The 15,498-nt window shown below is 38.7% G+C and overlaps 1 protein-coding gene across 1 annotated transcript in view; it reads left to right on the top strand.

Annotated features, from left to right (window-relative positions):
• Nucleotides 1-15,498, top strand: part of EML6 (EMAP like 6) — a 125,034-nt gene that overhangs the window by 17,512 nt on the left and 92,024 nt on the right. Inside the window, exons 5-8 of the mRNA XM_077959564.1 lie at nt 444-562; nt 2,882-3,068; nt 5,073-5,178; nt 13,077-13,170. Of these exons, the coding sequence (XP_077815690.1) occupies nt 444-562; nt 2,882-3,068; nt 5,073-5,178; nt 13,077-13,170 (506 nt within the window). The remainder of the gene's footprint in view (nt 1-443; nt 563-2,881; nt 3,069-5,072; nt 5,179-13,076; nt 13,171-15,498) is intronic.

Below are 15,498 nucleotides of genomic sequence, written 5' to 3'. Positions count from 1 at the left end.
CTCAGATCTGTTAAGATGCATGAAGCTATGAAGGGAATATAATTCCAAAGAATGATTTCAGGAGAAAATTGTCATGACTCATAAGGTCCACATTTTTCAAATTTCAGAATCAGTAAGAGATTTCTGGCCTTAGAAGAAATAAAACAAAATATTTTATTTATATTTTACCGATACTTAATTTCCTTTAAAATTTACCAATATATTTTCTAGACATTAAGAAAACAGTAACCAATCAAGAAAGATTATCTTAAAATCCCAATTATTTAAAAAAATAGTTCATATTACTTTTGTTCATTAGGAAAAAATAATATTCAATCTCATGTCTTATGTTTTCAAAGACACTTTATTGAAGCAATGAAAGATTTTACAAGAATGCTAAGATATTGATATTTTTGGAACCTCATGAAAGGCATCTCACCCAGATGTTTCTGTTGTACTTTAAGGTTTACAAAGAAGATCTACCTCAGCTAAAGCAACAAAGTAAAGAGAAAAACCACGTAGTGCCCTTCCTCAAACGAGAAAAGGCTCCTGAGGACAGCTTGAAACTCCAGTTCATACACGGGTGGGTGGCCTATCATGGGCGCCTGTGCGTGTTCCTCTGTCTCTGCCTGGTTATCACCAATCTTAGCACCAGGCTTAAGGGATCCCCTCCCCTCAGTGTTGTCCTCCTCCTGGCTAGCTCTTCTCTGCAGTGTGCACTTGAACCTGTGGTTGCTATTTTAAGTGTGACTCTGTCCAGTTTCCTCGTCGATGTTCTGTGCCATCACAGTGTGATTGCCTCTAGATTTTTCAGACTTCATGTAATTCCATGACATAAAGGGTACTGCTGCTCATTGCTGCTGCACTTCTTTCTCATCACCATCTTCACTTTCTGTTTCTCCTTTCCCCTAATCCCCTGCTTTGTTTTGCTGGCTCCACCATAGGACAGTATTTCCTTCAAATATATTCTGCACATGTGCCCAAAATAATTTTGAATTTTATAAAATTATATGCACCCTTGCATATTTTAAGGAGACAACTAAAACTTTTTAATGTCAGTTTAAGTGGTTGAGAAGATGCTGTCTATATTATGAATACATCAGTCCTTTAAATGGACGCAAAGGAACCTAAATGCCATAAATATTTGATTCTCACTATTATCAACTTAAAAAATACGTGAGGCCAGATACAGTGGCTCACACCTGTGATCTCAGCACTTTGGGAGGCTGTGGAGGTGGGATTGCTTGAGTCCAGGAGTCCGAGACCAGCCTGGGCAACATGGTGAAATCTCATCTCTACAAAAAGCTAGCCAGATGTGGTGGCGTGCACCTCTAGTCCCAGCTACCCAGGAGGGACGCTTGAGGTAGAGGAATCGCCTGAGTTGGGGAGGTCTAGGCTGCAGTGAGCCATGATCTTGCCAGTGCACTCCAGCCTGGGTAAGAGTGAGGCCCTGTCTCAAAAGGGTAAAAAAAATACATGAACAAGTCCTTCTGTAACAGGAAGAAATTTTACATCATTCATATTTCTACCTAAGCTCATATTTCCATTCTAATTTTCCCATAAAATTTTACCCTAACATAATCTTTTTATGCTTGAGAGTCCTTTGTCACCATACCTTCTGCAAGAAAAAAAAATTTCTGTGACCCTAAGACTCTAACTCAGCCCAATACAGTATCCACTAGCCACACACAGCCACTGAGCACTTAAAATGTGGCTATTCTGAAAAAAGATGTTCTGCATGTGTAAAATGCACACCAATTTTGAAGACTTACTATGAAAAGAGGAATGTAAAATATCTCATAAGTTTTTATATTGATTACATGTTGACATAGTAATACCTTAGATGTGTTTTGGGTTTAAAATGTTACAAAATAAATTTTGTTTTCTCTTTTTCTAATGTGGCAACTAACAAATTTTTAATTACTTAGGAGGATCATGTTATTTTTCTGTTAGATAGTGCTGCTCCCTTAACAATTTATTTGAATTATAACTATTAGTAAAATCGACTAAGTCAACATAAATGTATTACTAATTATGACATATAATTATTAAGCACAGAAAAATTTTGTTGGAAATTATTTTAATATGATGGATTCGTTTTCAATTGCAAGATCTGTGCACTTATATTACTTATTGTTAGAATGTAACAAAGTTTAATATTGAGTCTATTCTCAGTTCTCTTTCTTGTATAGATGTAAGCTCTGAGAAAGTTTATTCTCTTAAGTAGGTAAGAATGGAGGCCATTTTATAGCAATGTTATTCAATTCTTCAAACTCCTATGATAGGCCAAAAAAGTCATATTTGATTTTGATATATCACAAAAAATAATGATCTTTCAGCTGGTAATTCCATTAAGTGTCTGTACAATTTTGTTGAAAGCAAAGAATTGGAAATCACTTGATTTGCAGGATTCCTTAGCCAGTCATTAGAGTTGTTTTCTTTCAACATCCATACTTGTGTTTTGAATTGTTCCTTTATTTTGGTGCCCCTGGAAGGGTCTGTGTCCCAGCGTAATACCGCATGGTAGGATTCCAGATGGATGAGAGGAATGGCTTCCTACAGTGGGCAGAAGGCATTTATGAGAGGGGAGATAGGAAAGGAGTACCTGCGTCTCATCACAGATGTGTTCTCAGATGATCATTTTTAAGAAAAAGCACACACAATAGCTGAAGATCTGCAAACAGATTCTGTTATAATGTTCAGTGCCCATGTGCCTTTTTGAAAGTCATCTCATGCCCTCAAATGGCCACATATCCTCTTTTAAACATTGCTGTCCTATGTGACACCTGGGGTTCCACTTGTACTTGTTCACGTCAATATGTTAGCCTTGCCTCTGACATCTCCTGCTCCGTGCATTTGCTGTTTGTTCAACCACTGTGCATTTCTTGGACCTGTGCTTCAGTTATAGAGGCTACGACTGTAGAAACAATCTGTTCTACACACAAGCTGGAGAAGTAGTCTACCACATTGCCGCAGTTGCTGTTGTGTATAACCGGCAGCAGCACTCCCAGAGGCTGTACCTGGGGCACGACGACGACATTCTCAGCCTGACCATCCATCCAGTGAAGGACTATGTGGCTACTGGGCAGGTATATATCTCCTGTAAAACTAGGACCTAGCCAAAAAGAGAATTAAATTTTTGAATTCAGTTTACATATTAGAAATTCAAGAAATACTGGGTAGAAATAAACATGAGATGGGAAGGTGAAGATTGAGTGAACACTGCATCCTTCCATGATGATGGGTGAATCAACCAAAGCATTCTAGCACTATTGGGAGACCTCTGAGGAGTTCTTTCCCTGGAATGATGAGATCTACGAATGGGACCAGCTAAAACTAAAATAGTGAAAGTTTTGTCAAGGAGCAGTTTTATATACTTCCTCACTGTATGCCTAGGACTTAGTGTGTTCTAGGTACTCAGTAAATATTTATTGAATGAAACATTTAAAAATACTATAACATCTAGAGTATAATTATATTTGTAAGACTTAAAACCATAAGACTTTTGATTAATTTATATTTTAGCCTTATGAAAACACCTTGAATTTTATCTGACCTTTTTTTTGAAATGCCTAAACCTTAGATTGAGTCTATAATTGAAAAAGCTGCTAAAACAGGGACCCTCTACATTCATTTGGGGATGGAAAGAGAAAAATAATAGTTTATTTATTAAAGACTTTATTAAACTCAGATGTATTACCTTGCTGGCAAAAGAGTAATATTGTCAAAAGTATTTTTAGTTTTATCTTTTCCTCAAATGTATAGATTATACTTTTGTTCAGTTTTTATCATGAGTGTTTAATTGCAGATAATACTTCAACTGGTATTAACTAAGTGGCAAATTCTAAGAAAACATTCTTGGTATAATGTCAAAGGTTAACATGAGACAAACCGTCTCCTGAGACTTGACATGCAGATGGTAAAGCCTTTGGACAGGGTTCATAACCTGGGGTTCATGAAATTCATGAATGAAAATGAGAGCATGAGGGGAGTCAACCCCTTAAAAGGTATATTTGGGGGGATAAAGGATCCATAACTTTTAAATTGTTTTTTAAAAGGGTTACAATCCTCCGAAGGGTAGGGACTGGCCATTGGTTTATACATGAATTTGCCGGCCCTCCAACTGAACGTTAAGAGACCTATTTTGTTAGTTGATGTTATAAGGTTTTCCAAGTAATTGATCATTGCTTTGCTTTTTCACTTGCCCTCATTTTTTCCCTATCTTATAAACAGATGGTGCTTGATTCATGTGTATTTAATAGCCTCTTTTTTTAAGTAAAAGCCAGAGGTGACTTTTTTACATAAACCCCCAAGAAGATACTGCACTCAATACTGTATTTGATGGAAGGTAAACCGGTGGCAAACAGTATTCCAGCAGCCACCTGCAGGAGACTGGGCCTCCACAGACCTCTGTAAGAGTGGCCTGGATGCTGCCGAATTATGCCTATGGCTTTATCTCCCATTTTTCCTTTTAAAGTCATCACACCCAGCAGATTTCCCACCCCCCTACATATTACAAGTGAGGAAAACCACTTTACTATTACAATTTTCTTTGTTTTTGGAGATTAGTGTGATAGAAGCTTGTATCCCTGCAAAGATAATCCACCTTACTGAAAGATAGTTATGCCATGAAAATGTTTTTTCCCAGGGGGAGAAGCGGGGCCAGGCCTCCTCCTGGTGGATAGCGTAATGGAGAATGGGTAAAATAACTCTGGATAGCATCATGACAATGTACAAGTGACTTCCTTGACTGAGAAGCAGAAACTGTGTCGAGCTGGGAAGGCAGGAGAGGGAATGGTAGAAGTATCTGAGAAAAACAAGGCACAGTGGACATTTGAATTAGCCTTAAAGGCCCAGGCATCAGGTTAGGCTCTGCTGAAACTCTACCTGATTGCCAAGACAAGCCTCTTAGAGATACAGTGCCTCAGTTTCCTCATCTCAAAAATAGCTGAGTTGTACCAGATGATTTCCTAGGGTCCTCCTACTCTCCAAATGGGTTTATCTTGGTTTCTGAGCAGTGTTGGACTGTAAGGAACAAAATCTTGGTTAGTATAACTTATTAGTAGTTAATAACAGTCATCCTGTTATTTAAGGTTGGAAGAGATGCTGCTATTCATGTGTGGGACACACAAACTCTAAAATGTCTGTCGCTATTGAAAGGACAACATCAGAGAGGAGTGTGTGCGCTTGATTTTTCAGGTAAGGCCCAGAGTCATTGACACATGGTTCTACATTGAGAGAGAGAGAGACACAGAGTGTGCGTGCACACGTGTGTGTGTATGTGTGTGTGTATTTAAACATGCTCCCACTTAGTTGTTCTTTTTGTATTGAAGTGCAAGCTCTTTGTATGCCAGCTACCCACTCTTAGACTGGGAATCATACATGGGAATACCTCATCGAAAAATGTGGCCTTTAGATTACACACCCCTTCCCATCTTCTTCATTTTCTCTCTCCCAAGTCATTACCCAGAGCTCACACTGTGTTCTGTATTTGCTTGAGCAATTTGAAATCCAGAGCAGCTGTTGCTGTTGACTTAGTCGCAAATGTCTGGCAGTGACTCAGAACATCAATTTCATCTCTCCAAGTAAGTGGGAGCACATCACTTCTGATTGAAAATACAAAGTACTAGAGAGAAGGCTGCAAATTCTCTGCAGAGGGTCACTTTACAACATTGGTATTTTGGAAATAACTTTTATGTTGAAAAAATAGAACTGAAGTTTTCATCTTAATTTAAAATTTGAACACAGTATCATAAAAAATAACTGAAGAAAGTAAGTTCCTTTAGAGTGAGTTTTCTTTAAGCTAGCGTTTGAGAATGAAGGCCTATCACAAAAAGTATTTCTACCTAGAAATTTTTAATAATCAAACTGTAGAAATTAGATCAATAGAAAAAGAATTCTAGACTTTCTACAGAAAGCTATTTTTATAATTTTTTTCTAAATTTTATTCAAGTGCTTAATAACACATGTAATATTAAATTCCATGACTCCACAAGCCTGATCTCTCTTCCCTATCCCTTCCTCTCCCTGTTCAAGCCCTCACTCCCTCTCATCTATACCATGGTAGTCATGCTGGTCTCTGATTCTATCCCACTTCCTCAGTCCATCCTACCCTCTTCTGGGGTCTCCCAGAAGCACAGTTACCATTGCCACCACATGGATTCCCCTTGGTTGGCTGACTCGGTGTGGAGCCCTTGGGACATCCATGGCCTTCCCTGATCTGGCCTTAACCTTCCTTAGCAGTATTTTTAACCCACCAGCCCTTAGTGCTCCTTCACGTCTCTCTAACTGTGGAGGCTACATGTACTCTTGCCCTTCTTTTGCCTGTGTTCTTTGCTCATGCTGTTCTAATGTGTCTTTTCAAGTCCTCCCATCCTTTAAGGTCAAGCTGGAAGTTTTCTCTTCCAACTTTACAGGGAGAAATAACCTGTCCTTTTTTCTGCATCCCTTTTTTTCTGCATCCCTTAGCCCTTTGTTGTCATTGCTCTTATGGCACCCATTGTTCTTGTGGCACTCCATGTGGCACGTAGATATTTGTGTCAGCATCTCCCATGCATTTCACACACAGTAAACTACTTGGCAGCAAATCCCATCTCTCTGCTCCCCACTGCACATGTCATACTGCTGTGCAAATAGAAGCTACTAAAAAAGTGTGAATGACTAAATGAACAAATGAGGTTCTGCTTCATGCACTTTATCTTGCCTTTCCCTATTACTGCTAGAATTTTACAATATAAACCACGTTTGGGTGAAAACTACCTTCATTGGCTGACAAATGCAACATGGGGCAATTTTTAGTTTTTGTAACAGGCTTGTTCTCACATACTGTAAATTACTGTACAAATCTGAGCTGCTGTATCATTATTAGAAGTTATTCAGTGCCTTCGGTGATTATTAAATTAGTAAAAATCAAGGCTAAACAGTTCATGCTCTACACTGGTGACGTGAGGTAGGAGAAGGCATAAGTGTCAAGGGAGAGAGAACTCCGCATACCCCCTGCCAGCTGAATAACACACTCAGTAATTCACTCAATAAACAGTGAATACAAAGTCCACACTCCCGGAAGTTCGATGGACATGCAGTTTTAAAATAGGTGTGCCATGTGTCACTGATAAAGCAGTGACACCTAAAACTGTAATTTTAGTTTCAATATGATCGTATTTCAAAGATGTGGATGAATTCCTTCTGCTTTTTGTTCTCCATAGTTCCACTCCTGAGTGGCCAAACTGCCCTTTTCCTAAAATTAATTTTGCTAGCAGACATATATGTGTATACTCAATATAAGTAATTAATATGCTTTAGAAGAGTGGTAAAATGCCCATTAAAGTAGCAAAAATAAGTAACAACAGCTAAATGTTTACCACATTATTGGGAATCCAATATATTCATACTCTTGGCAGCACTGAAAATTGACTCAATCCTAGCGAACAATCTGGCAATGTATGATAAAGCTGTAATTCAAAATGACAAGTATGAAGACTGTATTTTATGCACATTTCAATGTATCAGGATAAAAGAAAAAACTGAACTCAAAACACCATCTATCACTGATTGCAAATGAAATGTGCATATATGTATTAGCATATAAACAAAGTGGCCAGAAATTTAGAGTAATATAAATAGAATTTAATCATTAGGTTATTTCCTCCATAGAGTTGATTAATTTTCTATTTTTTAAAATCAAAATAATTAGCTCATGTTATTTAAATACCTTTGGAGGAAGAGAATAGCAGATCAAAGACATTAATTATGAGTTGAGTTCATAGCAATAAGCTGGTCCCCTGTAATGTGGCCTCTGCATTTCAGATAGCTAACATTTCTTCTGGGCTTATTAGTATTATAGAAGAAAGAACAAGAAGTTAAGTGAGCTTAGAAACCTTTTTCCCATAAGACAGCCCTTCAGATCAGTGCCTGGGTAGAGAAATGAGATACTCTGGAGGAGGTGAGGAGCCCGATTCTGTAACTGCTTCTGATTCCCATCTTGGGCAAATAAATTCCCAAACATGAAATATTTGTGCATAAGAAGGGTATTTCAGTATTTTAACAATACAGTCTCCATTCCCCAGGTAACAATCACTGGGAAAGAGCCCATTTTTCAGCAAGTGTGTTGCTTGTGATTATGGAAATTCACCTTTTTGTCTTATAGGTTAAGGAGTATGTCAATATGTAAATGGTAGAAAGGAATCTGATAGCTTTAGAAAGTGCTAATACTAAGGACTACTGTGGAAAAACTTTCACTGATACGTGATTCATTACCATGAATGGTTACATACAGATGAACTGTAGTCATTGACTGGGGGTTGGGGTAGGGAAGTGGGGACCTGTGGTGACTCCTGAAAGTGTGAGCTGAGGCCTGTTTGGTTTAATTTCTATCGATAGCACTCTGTTACAATAATATAGTTTGAGTCTTAAACCCCTGCACCACTTTATAGGCCGAGAATGGAGATCCTGAAGTTTGGTGGTGTGGCCTGGGTAAAAGTCAGCAGTGGCCGATCCAAAGGCAGAACCCAGGTCCATTGCGAGAGCCACCAGGCCTGGGTTTGACAGCAGGCGGGAGGCATGCCAAGAGTTCTCCTCGGTGTCAGGCCTCCTCCGGCCCCTTCCCTTTGCTGGTGCTAGTGTGTACACTTGGCAAGAGTGTCATGCCCGGGTATGCAGGCTCACTTTCCGCTCCCTGTGCCCTCCAGTAAGCATGTCCATCTGTCCCTCCCACCCTCCACTGTAACTGTGGAGTAGACATGGTGGTGCATAGAGGCCCTCACGTGGAACAGCCCCAAGTGAAGAGAGATCCCGTTCTAAAACAGCCGAGAAACACACACTTACCTGAAGTATGAGCAAGGGCAACTAACGCTACCTTCTTTTGGAAACTGATAGAAAAGTGAGTAGCTCAAGTAGAAATGTTGAAAGAGGAGACTACGTAGACCTCCTTGTTTAACCATGTAAACAGGGCACTGACGTGACACTCATCAGTGATGATTTAGCTAGTGCTCCATCTGTGTGCCTCTGTACCCCTGTCGCTGCCCATCTCTTAGGAGTTAGCTCATTTGGGGGGTTTTGTGGGCACCTACTGATAGTGTGCTTGTCTCTTACTAGAGAATAAATTGTCCTGGATATATAAAGCAGGCAAACAGTGCGAAAATTAGACAACTGAGGGTTTAGATTGTTCTTGCCACTTTTCGAAAGCAAACAAAAGACATTTTTAATCAAAAAGATTTCTTGGGACAGAATTTGTAACTGGGCTACAAGGACAAGAGGAATGAATTTGTATTATCTCAGTTGAGAAGCTCTTTTAACTCAGTATTTATTACTGTCCGGGGAAGGGGAACCATTTTTGTTTCGTGCTTGCCGTGAGGGAAGTGCTTCCGCATGAGTAGAAAACCAGATTAGAAATGGAAAAGGTCAACCACATAAATATTTTCTAGCTTAAATATCAACCATATAATTTTTTTAAACCTTCATAGAATAATAGTGATTTCCATAAGAGCACATCTGAGACTTGATTTCATTGTGTTCAATAGAAAACCTATGCATTTTTTATGAGCCCTGAATAGAGTGACCAACTCATAATTGTCTGAATAAAACTTTTTCTAATTCACCCTTTACTGTTGACATTAAATGCCTTCCTATTATTTCTGGACTATGTCACAAACATCCATAATTAATGCATGCTGTAACTGGAAAGATGTGAAAGGACATTACCTAAGACTCTAAAAACATGGCTAAAAATAAAAACTCCAACTAACTGTCCAGAGAGTAGATTTCCAAAGCAAGACCAAGCCTTACAGGGAAAGTGAGAACTGGGAGAGTAAAAATGTAGCCAATTTTACTTCCAAACTGTGTAGTATATACACAGAAATAGCCCACATTGGCAGAACTCAGGGAAGTCAGTATCCCAAAGAAGAGGTATGGTTGTTGAGGCGCCTCTGGGTTTGCACTGCTGCTTCCATTGCTACCACAATCAGAATACCTTTTTTGGTTTAGAAAGGTGGTGCAACAGTGAGGATAAGCTGAGAGGGTCTTGCAGAAATTCTCCTAAAATAAAAGCTCACCTCCTACAACCCCAAAATCAGCTTACCCTTAGGCCTTCTTCAGATGACATAAAACTTTGTTATTTTAAATGTATTTGTGCTTGCATTCCAAGAAGAACATATAACTACACAGATTTCAAAAGAAAACGTGAAATATAGTCAGTGGATGCAACAAGACATTGAATATTTGTGCAGTGTTTTTGAAATGAATAATTTTTAAAAAATTTGTTTATAATTAACACATAATTGCAAATGTTTACAGGGTATAATGTGACATTTCAGTACGTATTTATATTGTGTAATGACCAAATCAGAATAGCTGTCACATCCATCACCTCAAACATTTATCATTTCTTTGTGGTGATAACATTCAAGATCTTCTTTTCTAGCTATTTTGAAATATACAACACAGTATTAGCTATAGTCACCTTAATATGTAATGTAACACCAGAACTTACTCTTCCTAACTGTAACTTTGTACTCACTCTTTACTCATCATCCAAAAACAAAATTTTTTTTTTGAGACAAGTTCTCACTGTGTCACCCAGGCTGAAGTGCAGTGGCACGATCATGGCTCACTGCAGCCTGGACCTCCTGAGCTCAATCGATTCTCCCATGTCAGCCTCCCTAGTAGCTGGGACTACAGATAAACTCCACCACACTTAGCTCATTTTTTTTGTATTTTTTGTAGAGACTGGGTTTTGTCATGTTGCCCAGGCTGATCACCAACTCCTGGGCTCAAGGGATTCACCTGCCTTAGCCTCCCAAAGTGTTGGGATTACAGATGTGAGCCACTGCACTTGGCCAAAATCTTTATAGCTATATAACATAGTACATTCCATTTCAATTTATACCATCCATAGGCATATTCTGTCTTTATCTTCCTCCTCCTCATCAATGTCACCAGTATCATCAACATTCATTGAAAGCTTGATTAGTGTGAGGCTTACAAAGGAAGTGTGATAAGATTATTATAAGCCTCAAAAGAGGTTATGATCTTAAAGAGAGAAAACACCAATAAAAATAAAGTCAAATACAGAGGCATGCCAACATAGAAACAACCAGGCCATAGCAAGAGCTGTGGAAAAAGTAATGTTGGTAATGAATAGGAAGTCATTACTAGTTCCTTCTCCTAAATGCATACAGAGGGACCTTGCCCAATTTAAAGCCTGGTAACTCATTGGTTGTGATTTGAAAGACATAATTTATAATAATCACCTGGTGGTGATTTAGCCCTTAAGGAAAGTGTTAATGTCTTCATCTAATACTACAGCCGAGTAGCTTGAAAAAGTCATGTAACTTTCAAATCCTTGCCTCATACTTAATAGTGATGGAGGGTTGGAGAGGATTTGGTTTGTTAAACCAGACTTTTTCTTTCTCTGACTTTCCTTTGTCCAGAAAAGGAGGAGGAGACTACCATTTCCAGTTGGTTGGAGAAGGGTCTCTTGCACAAGCAAGGGCCCTCGAAGCATGGGCATTGGTTAGCATTTGAGATGAGGTTGCCAGATTGAGCCAACAAAATTATGGGGTTGCCAGATTGAGCCAACAAAATTATAGGAAGCTCAATTAAATTAGAGTTTCAGGTAAATAATTTTTGTCATAAGTATATTCCATGCAAAATAAGGATAAATATGTAATATACATATAAATATTGCATGGGACATACTTGTACTAAGAAATTAGTTACTGCTTACCTGAAATGCCAGTTTAACAAGGTTTTCTGTATTTTACCTGGCAACCCTAATTTGGGGTCTACTGCAGGTCTGCCTTTGAAAATACCAGTTGAGACCTCCGAATGGACTGGCAGACCTGGGAGAGGCAATTTATCACAGACCTGTGTTGCTTTACCCTCATAGCTGGCCCTTGGTAGTCAGAGAAGAGCCCTGATATACTGACACAGGATGAGCTTGATCACTCGTCTCCTAGCAACCGCACAGCTAGTGGAAGGGAGGCTGCTGACCCAGAGATGCTTCTGTGTTGAATCTAGCCTTGCAAGGAGGCAGCAAAGGAAAGGCTTATTGACTATACCTCTTCTTTTGTCTTGAAGGGAAAAAGCAAATTAACTGTTTTAATTTGAAATTTAATTGTGCATTCAGTATATTTTTAAAACAATTTTTGGGAAAATAACCTAAATGTCCAAATTATAGTAATCATGGATAATTATTATCCTCTTAGAGAAATAAATTGTCCTGGAAATGTAAAGCAGACAAATGGTGCGAAAACTGACAATAAGCAGTTATACATAGGGATTTACAATAATCTATTCTTGCCAGTTTTCTAAACAATTATAAGTAATATTTAATACTAAAGGAAAATGTTCATGATATAATAGATGAAGAAAGACTGGATAACCTGTTTAGTATGATTCTGGTATTGTTTTTTAATAAGCACATTTATGTAAAGACTGATAGGATATATATCAAATGTAAGCCTAGAAATTTGGAAGATTTAAAATTTTTCTGTATCCATATTTTCTAAATTTCCTATAACAAGCACACTATATTTGAGATAGGGAACATAAAATTTTTTAATTGTAAAATCTTTTGAAAGAATTTTTTAAGTTAAATTTAGTTTCTGTAATATTCCTAACTTGGAGAGTTAACCCAGTTTTTAGAGCTGAAAATAGTCTCAGGGTCACAAAGCCAAGTGGCACCTCAAGTAAATGTCATGAGATTTGTTTGTCACAAAATAGACAAAAGTTTTTGTAGCTTACCTGAGAGTCTCTCTCTAGCTCTGTGTCTCAGAATGTCAGGTGGGCAATTTACTTCTGCAGCCCATTATGCATTAGGAAGCTCGGCTGTCTCTAGTCTTGCATTTCATTGAGTGAGGTCCATTTAGTATATGATACCTCTAATGTATTAAAATATAATAATTGTACATGTTTCTAGAGTATAGTGTGATGTTTCAGTACATGTATACATTGTGTAATCAAGTCAGGGCAGCTATCACATCCGTCACCTCAAACAGTTATCAATTCTTAAGATCAATTACTTATTCCTCTTTATAGTATATGAAATGTTTTGTTTTTTTCATGGAAGAAATTTTGACATTTGTGTTGTTTTCATACAGCCGATGGAAAATGTCTGGTGTCGGTTGGTTTAGACGATTTTCACAGTATTGTATTTTGGGACTGGAAAAAGGGAGAAAAGATAGCCACAACAAGGTAAGAAGCTGCCGGGATCTTATGGTATCCTGCTGATATCATGGTTTAGTAAAGGTCAATAGTTTTCATTTTCTGGTAAGATTTCATCTTCAAACTCAGGTGAAACTCATGTAGAAAGCTTAGCACTTAAGTGAAAAAGTACTGCAGTGTTTCATGATGGCAGACCTGACTTAGAGCAGGTAATGTTTGTTGCGGTGAATCAGAAAATTCCGAAATCCTCTGCAGAGAGTCGTTCGCCACTTCATTTTGAGTGATCTGTGTAATCTGTATCAAAGCATTTCAGCAATACAAAAGGAGCTTTTCTCAGGCTGGTGCCTTGCCCCTTGTTTTTCCTCTGTCCTAGCATCTGGTGAAGGATTGTCAATGTCATCAGAGTCAGAAGCACCGTTTGTCATGAGGCTGCAGCATGCTGGAAAGGAGGCCCCACTGAGTGCATCTGCCACTTGCTTTCAAAGCAGGCAAATTGTTTCCCTAATCTCCCGTCTTATAAATAGATTTTTTGAGACCGACTGCTGTTTATAGACCACCTGTCCTCCCTTACCCCAGCCTTCCTGCCTGCTGATTCAGCGCTAAGTCTGAACATGACTTTCCATTCCTACTTGCATTGAGCTCAGCTGTTTGCCCAACCCTGATCAGGGGTCAAAATAGTTGGCAGCCAAGACCCAGCAATACAATTTGTTGCCCAGGCGTGTTGTCAGTGTACCTCCCCGTTCTTCCCTGCATTAATGATGTCCTTTCTATCTTGCAATATAAAATCATTTTGAAGTTAATAGCCTTGAACCCCAATATTCACTTTTTAAATTAATATTTTCCTCTACAATATTAAATAGGAAAAAAGATTTGTGGGAATTTAATGAAAGAAGATTTATAAATTGCTAGAGACCCAGAGGAGCAGCAGATGGAGGCTTGAGGACTCCAGCTGACCATCTTAGGAGAAAAAGCGAAGCTTTTCTGGTGACCGCTGTTGAGATTGAATTCTTGGCAACAAATGGCAACTCATAAATCTGCCTGCCCAAGTGGTTTTCCTTTTGGTCTTTCTTTCTACTATTCCTCACTGTCATTCTCCTCCCTTCTAGTACTCAGATTCAGCTTCTCATCAGAACTCTGTTTCCCCGCTAGACTAAAATACAGAATTTAATATTTCTGATAATATACCACCTGCCTCTACAGATAATTTCAGGGAAAGCACATGTCTGGATTTCAAAAGCAACAGAAATGCAATTTTCCTGCTAGAAAACGCTCTGCAGCTGTGGGTGGCTCACCAGTTTTATGACAGAAACATTAATAGAAATGGAAGAAAGAAATATTTCTTAATATTAAAATAGTATATATTTTATATACTTGATGGATAGTGTTACTGCTTCTATTTAACACAAAGTTGACTTAACACCATTATGTTAATAACACAATTTATATTTGGAATCGCTTCTAAGCCTTATGACACATTCCCAAAACAAGACACCTGCAGAATTGCCCAGGAGAACATTTTGGATTGACATTAACCAGTGCTATTTCCAAGGAGGAATATCAAGGATTAAAGTTCTTTGGAAGAATAGTAGATTTTGCATTAATAAGTAAATAAAAGTTATGTAAATATCTATTTGCATAATATTAACAATGATACATATTTACATAAATACACGAGAAATTTAGACGAATAAATAAAACTTATATTTGTGGCCTTAGAGTGCTTAAGTAGATAGAAACTTTTAAAGACAGGAGGCCATGCACCATGGCTCACGTCTGTAATCCCAGCACTTTGTGAGGCTGAGGCGGGCGGATCTCCTAAGGGTCAGGAGTTCGAGACTAGCCTGGCCAACATGGTGAAACCCCGTCTCTACTGCAAATATAAAAATTAGCCAGGTACGGTGGCGGGCACCTGTAATCTCAGCTACTCGGGAGTCTGAGGCGGGAAAATCACCTGAACCTGGGAGGCAGAGATTGCAGTGAGCCACGATTGCGCCACTACACTCCAGCCTGGGCAACGGGGCAAGACTCCATCTCAAAAAAAAAAAAAAATTTAAACAGGGACATGATAGAAGTGACAAGTAATCAACTGAATGATACCTTGCTTCCAGGGTCAGGTCTAAGCTCCCAAGAGGGCCTAATTCACAGAGAAACTGATTCAGACCTACCCCTCATTTTTCACTTCTGTGTCTCGATCACTGCCAGCCTCATTTATAGAGCAAGGCTGAACAAGAAACCTGCTTCTGGCTGACTGTGCTGTTTTAGCAAGGGTGATTGTTCTGTACCACTTGTCACCCAGGAGGTGAGGTTTCTCCACAGAGGAGGAGCATGTTTGGTAGCTGTGGTGGCATCGTCAGCTGT

The sequence above is a fragment of the Macaca mulatta genome, chromosome 13, assembly GCF_049350105.2.
Source record: "Macaca mulatta isolate MMU2019108-1 chromosome 13, T2T-MMU8v2.0, whole genome shotgun sequence".
NCBI classification, from domain to species: Eukaryota; Metazoa; Chordata; class Mammalia; order Primates; family Cercopithecidae; genus Macaca; species Macaca mulatta.
This window is presented reverse-complemented; position numbering and strand designations above follow the sequence as displayed.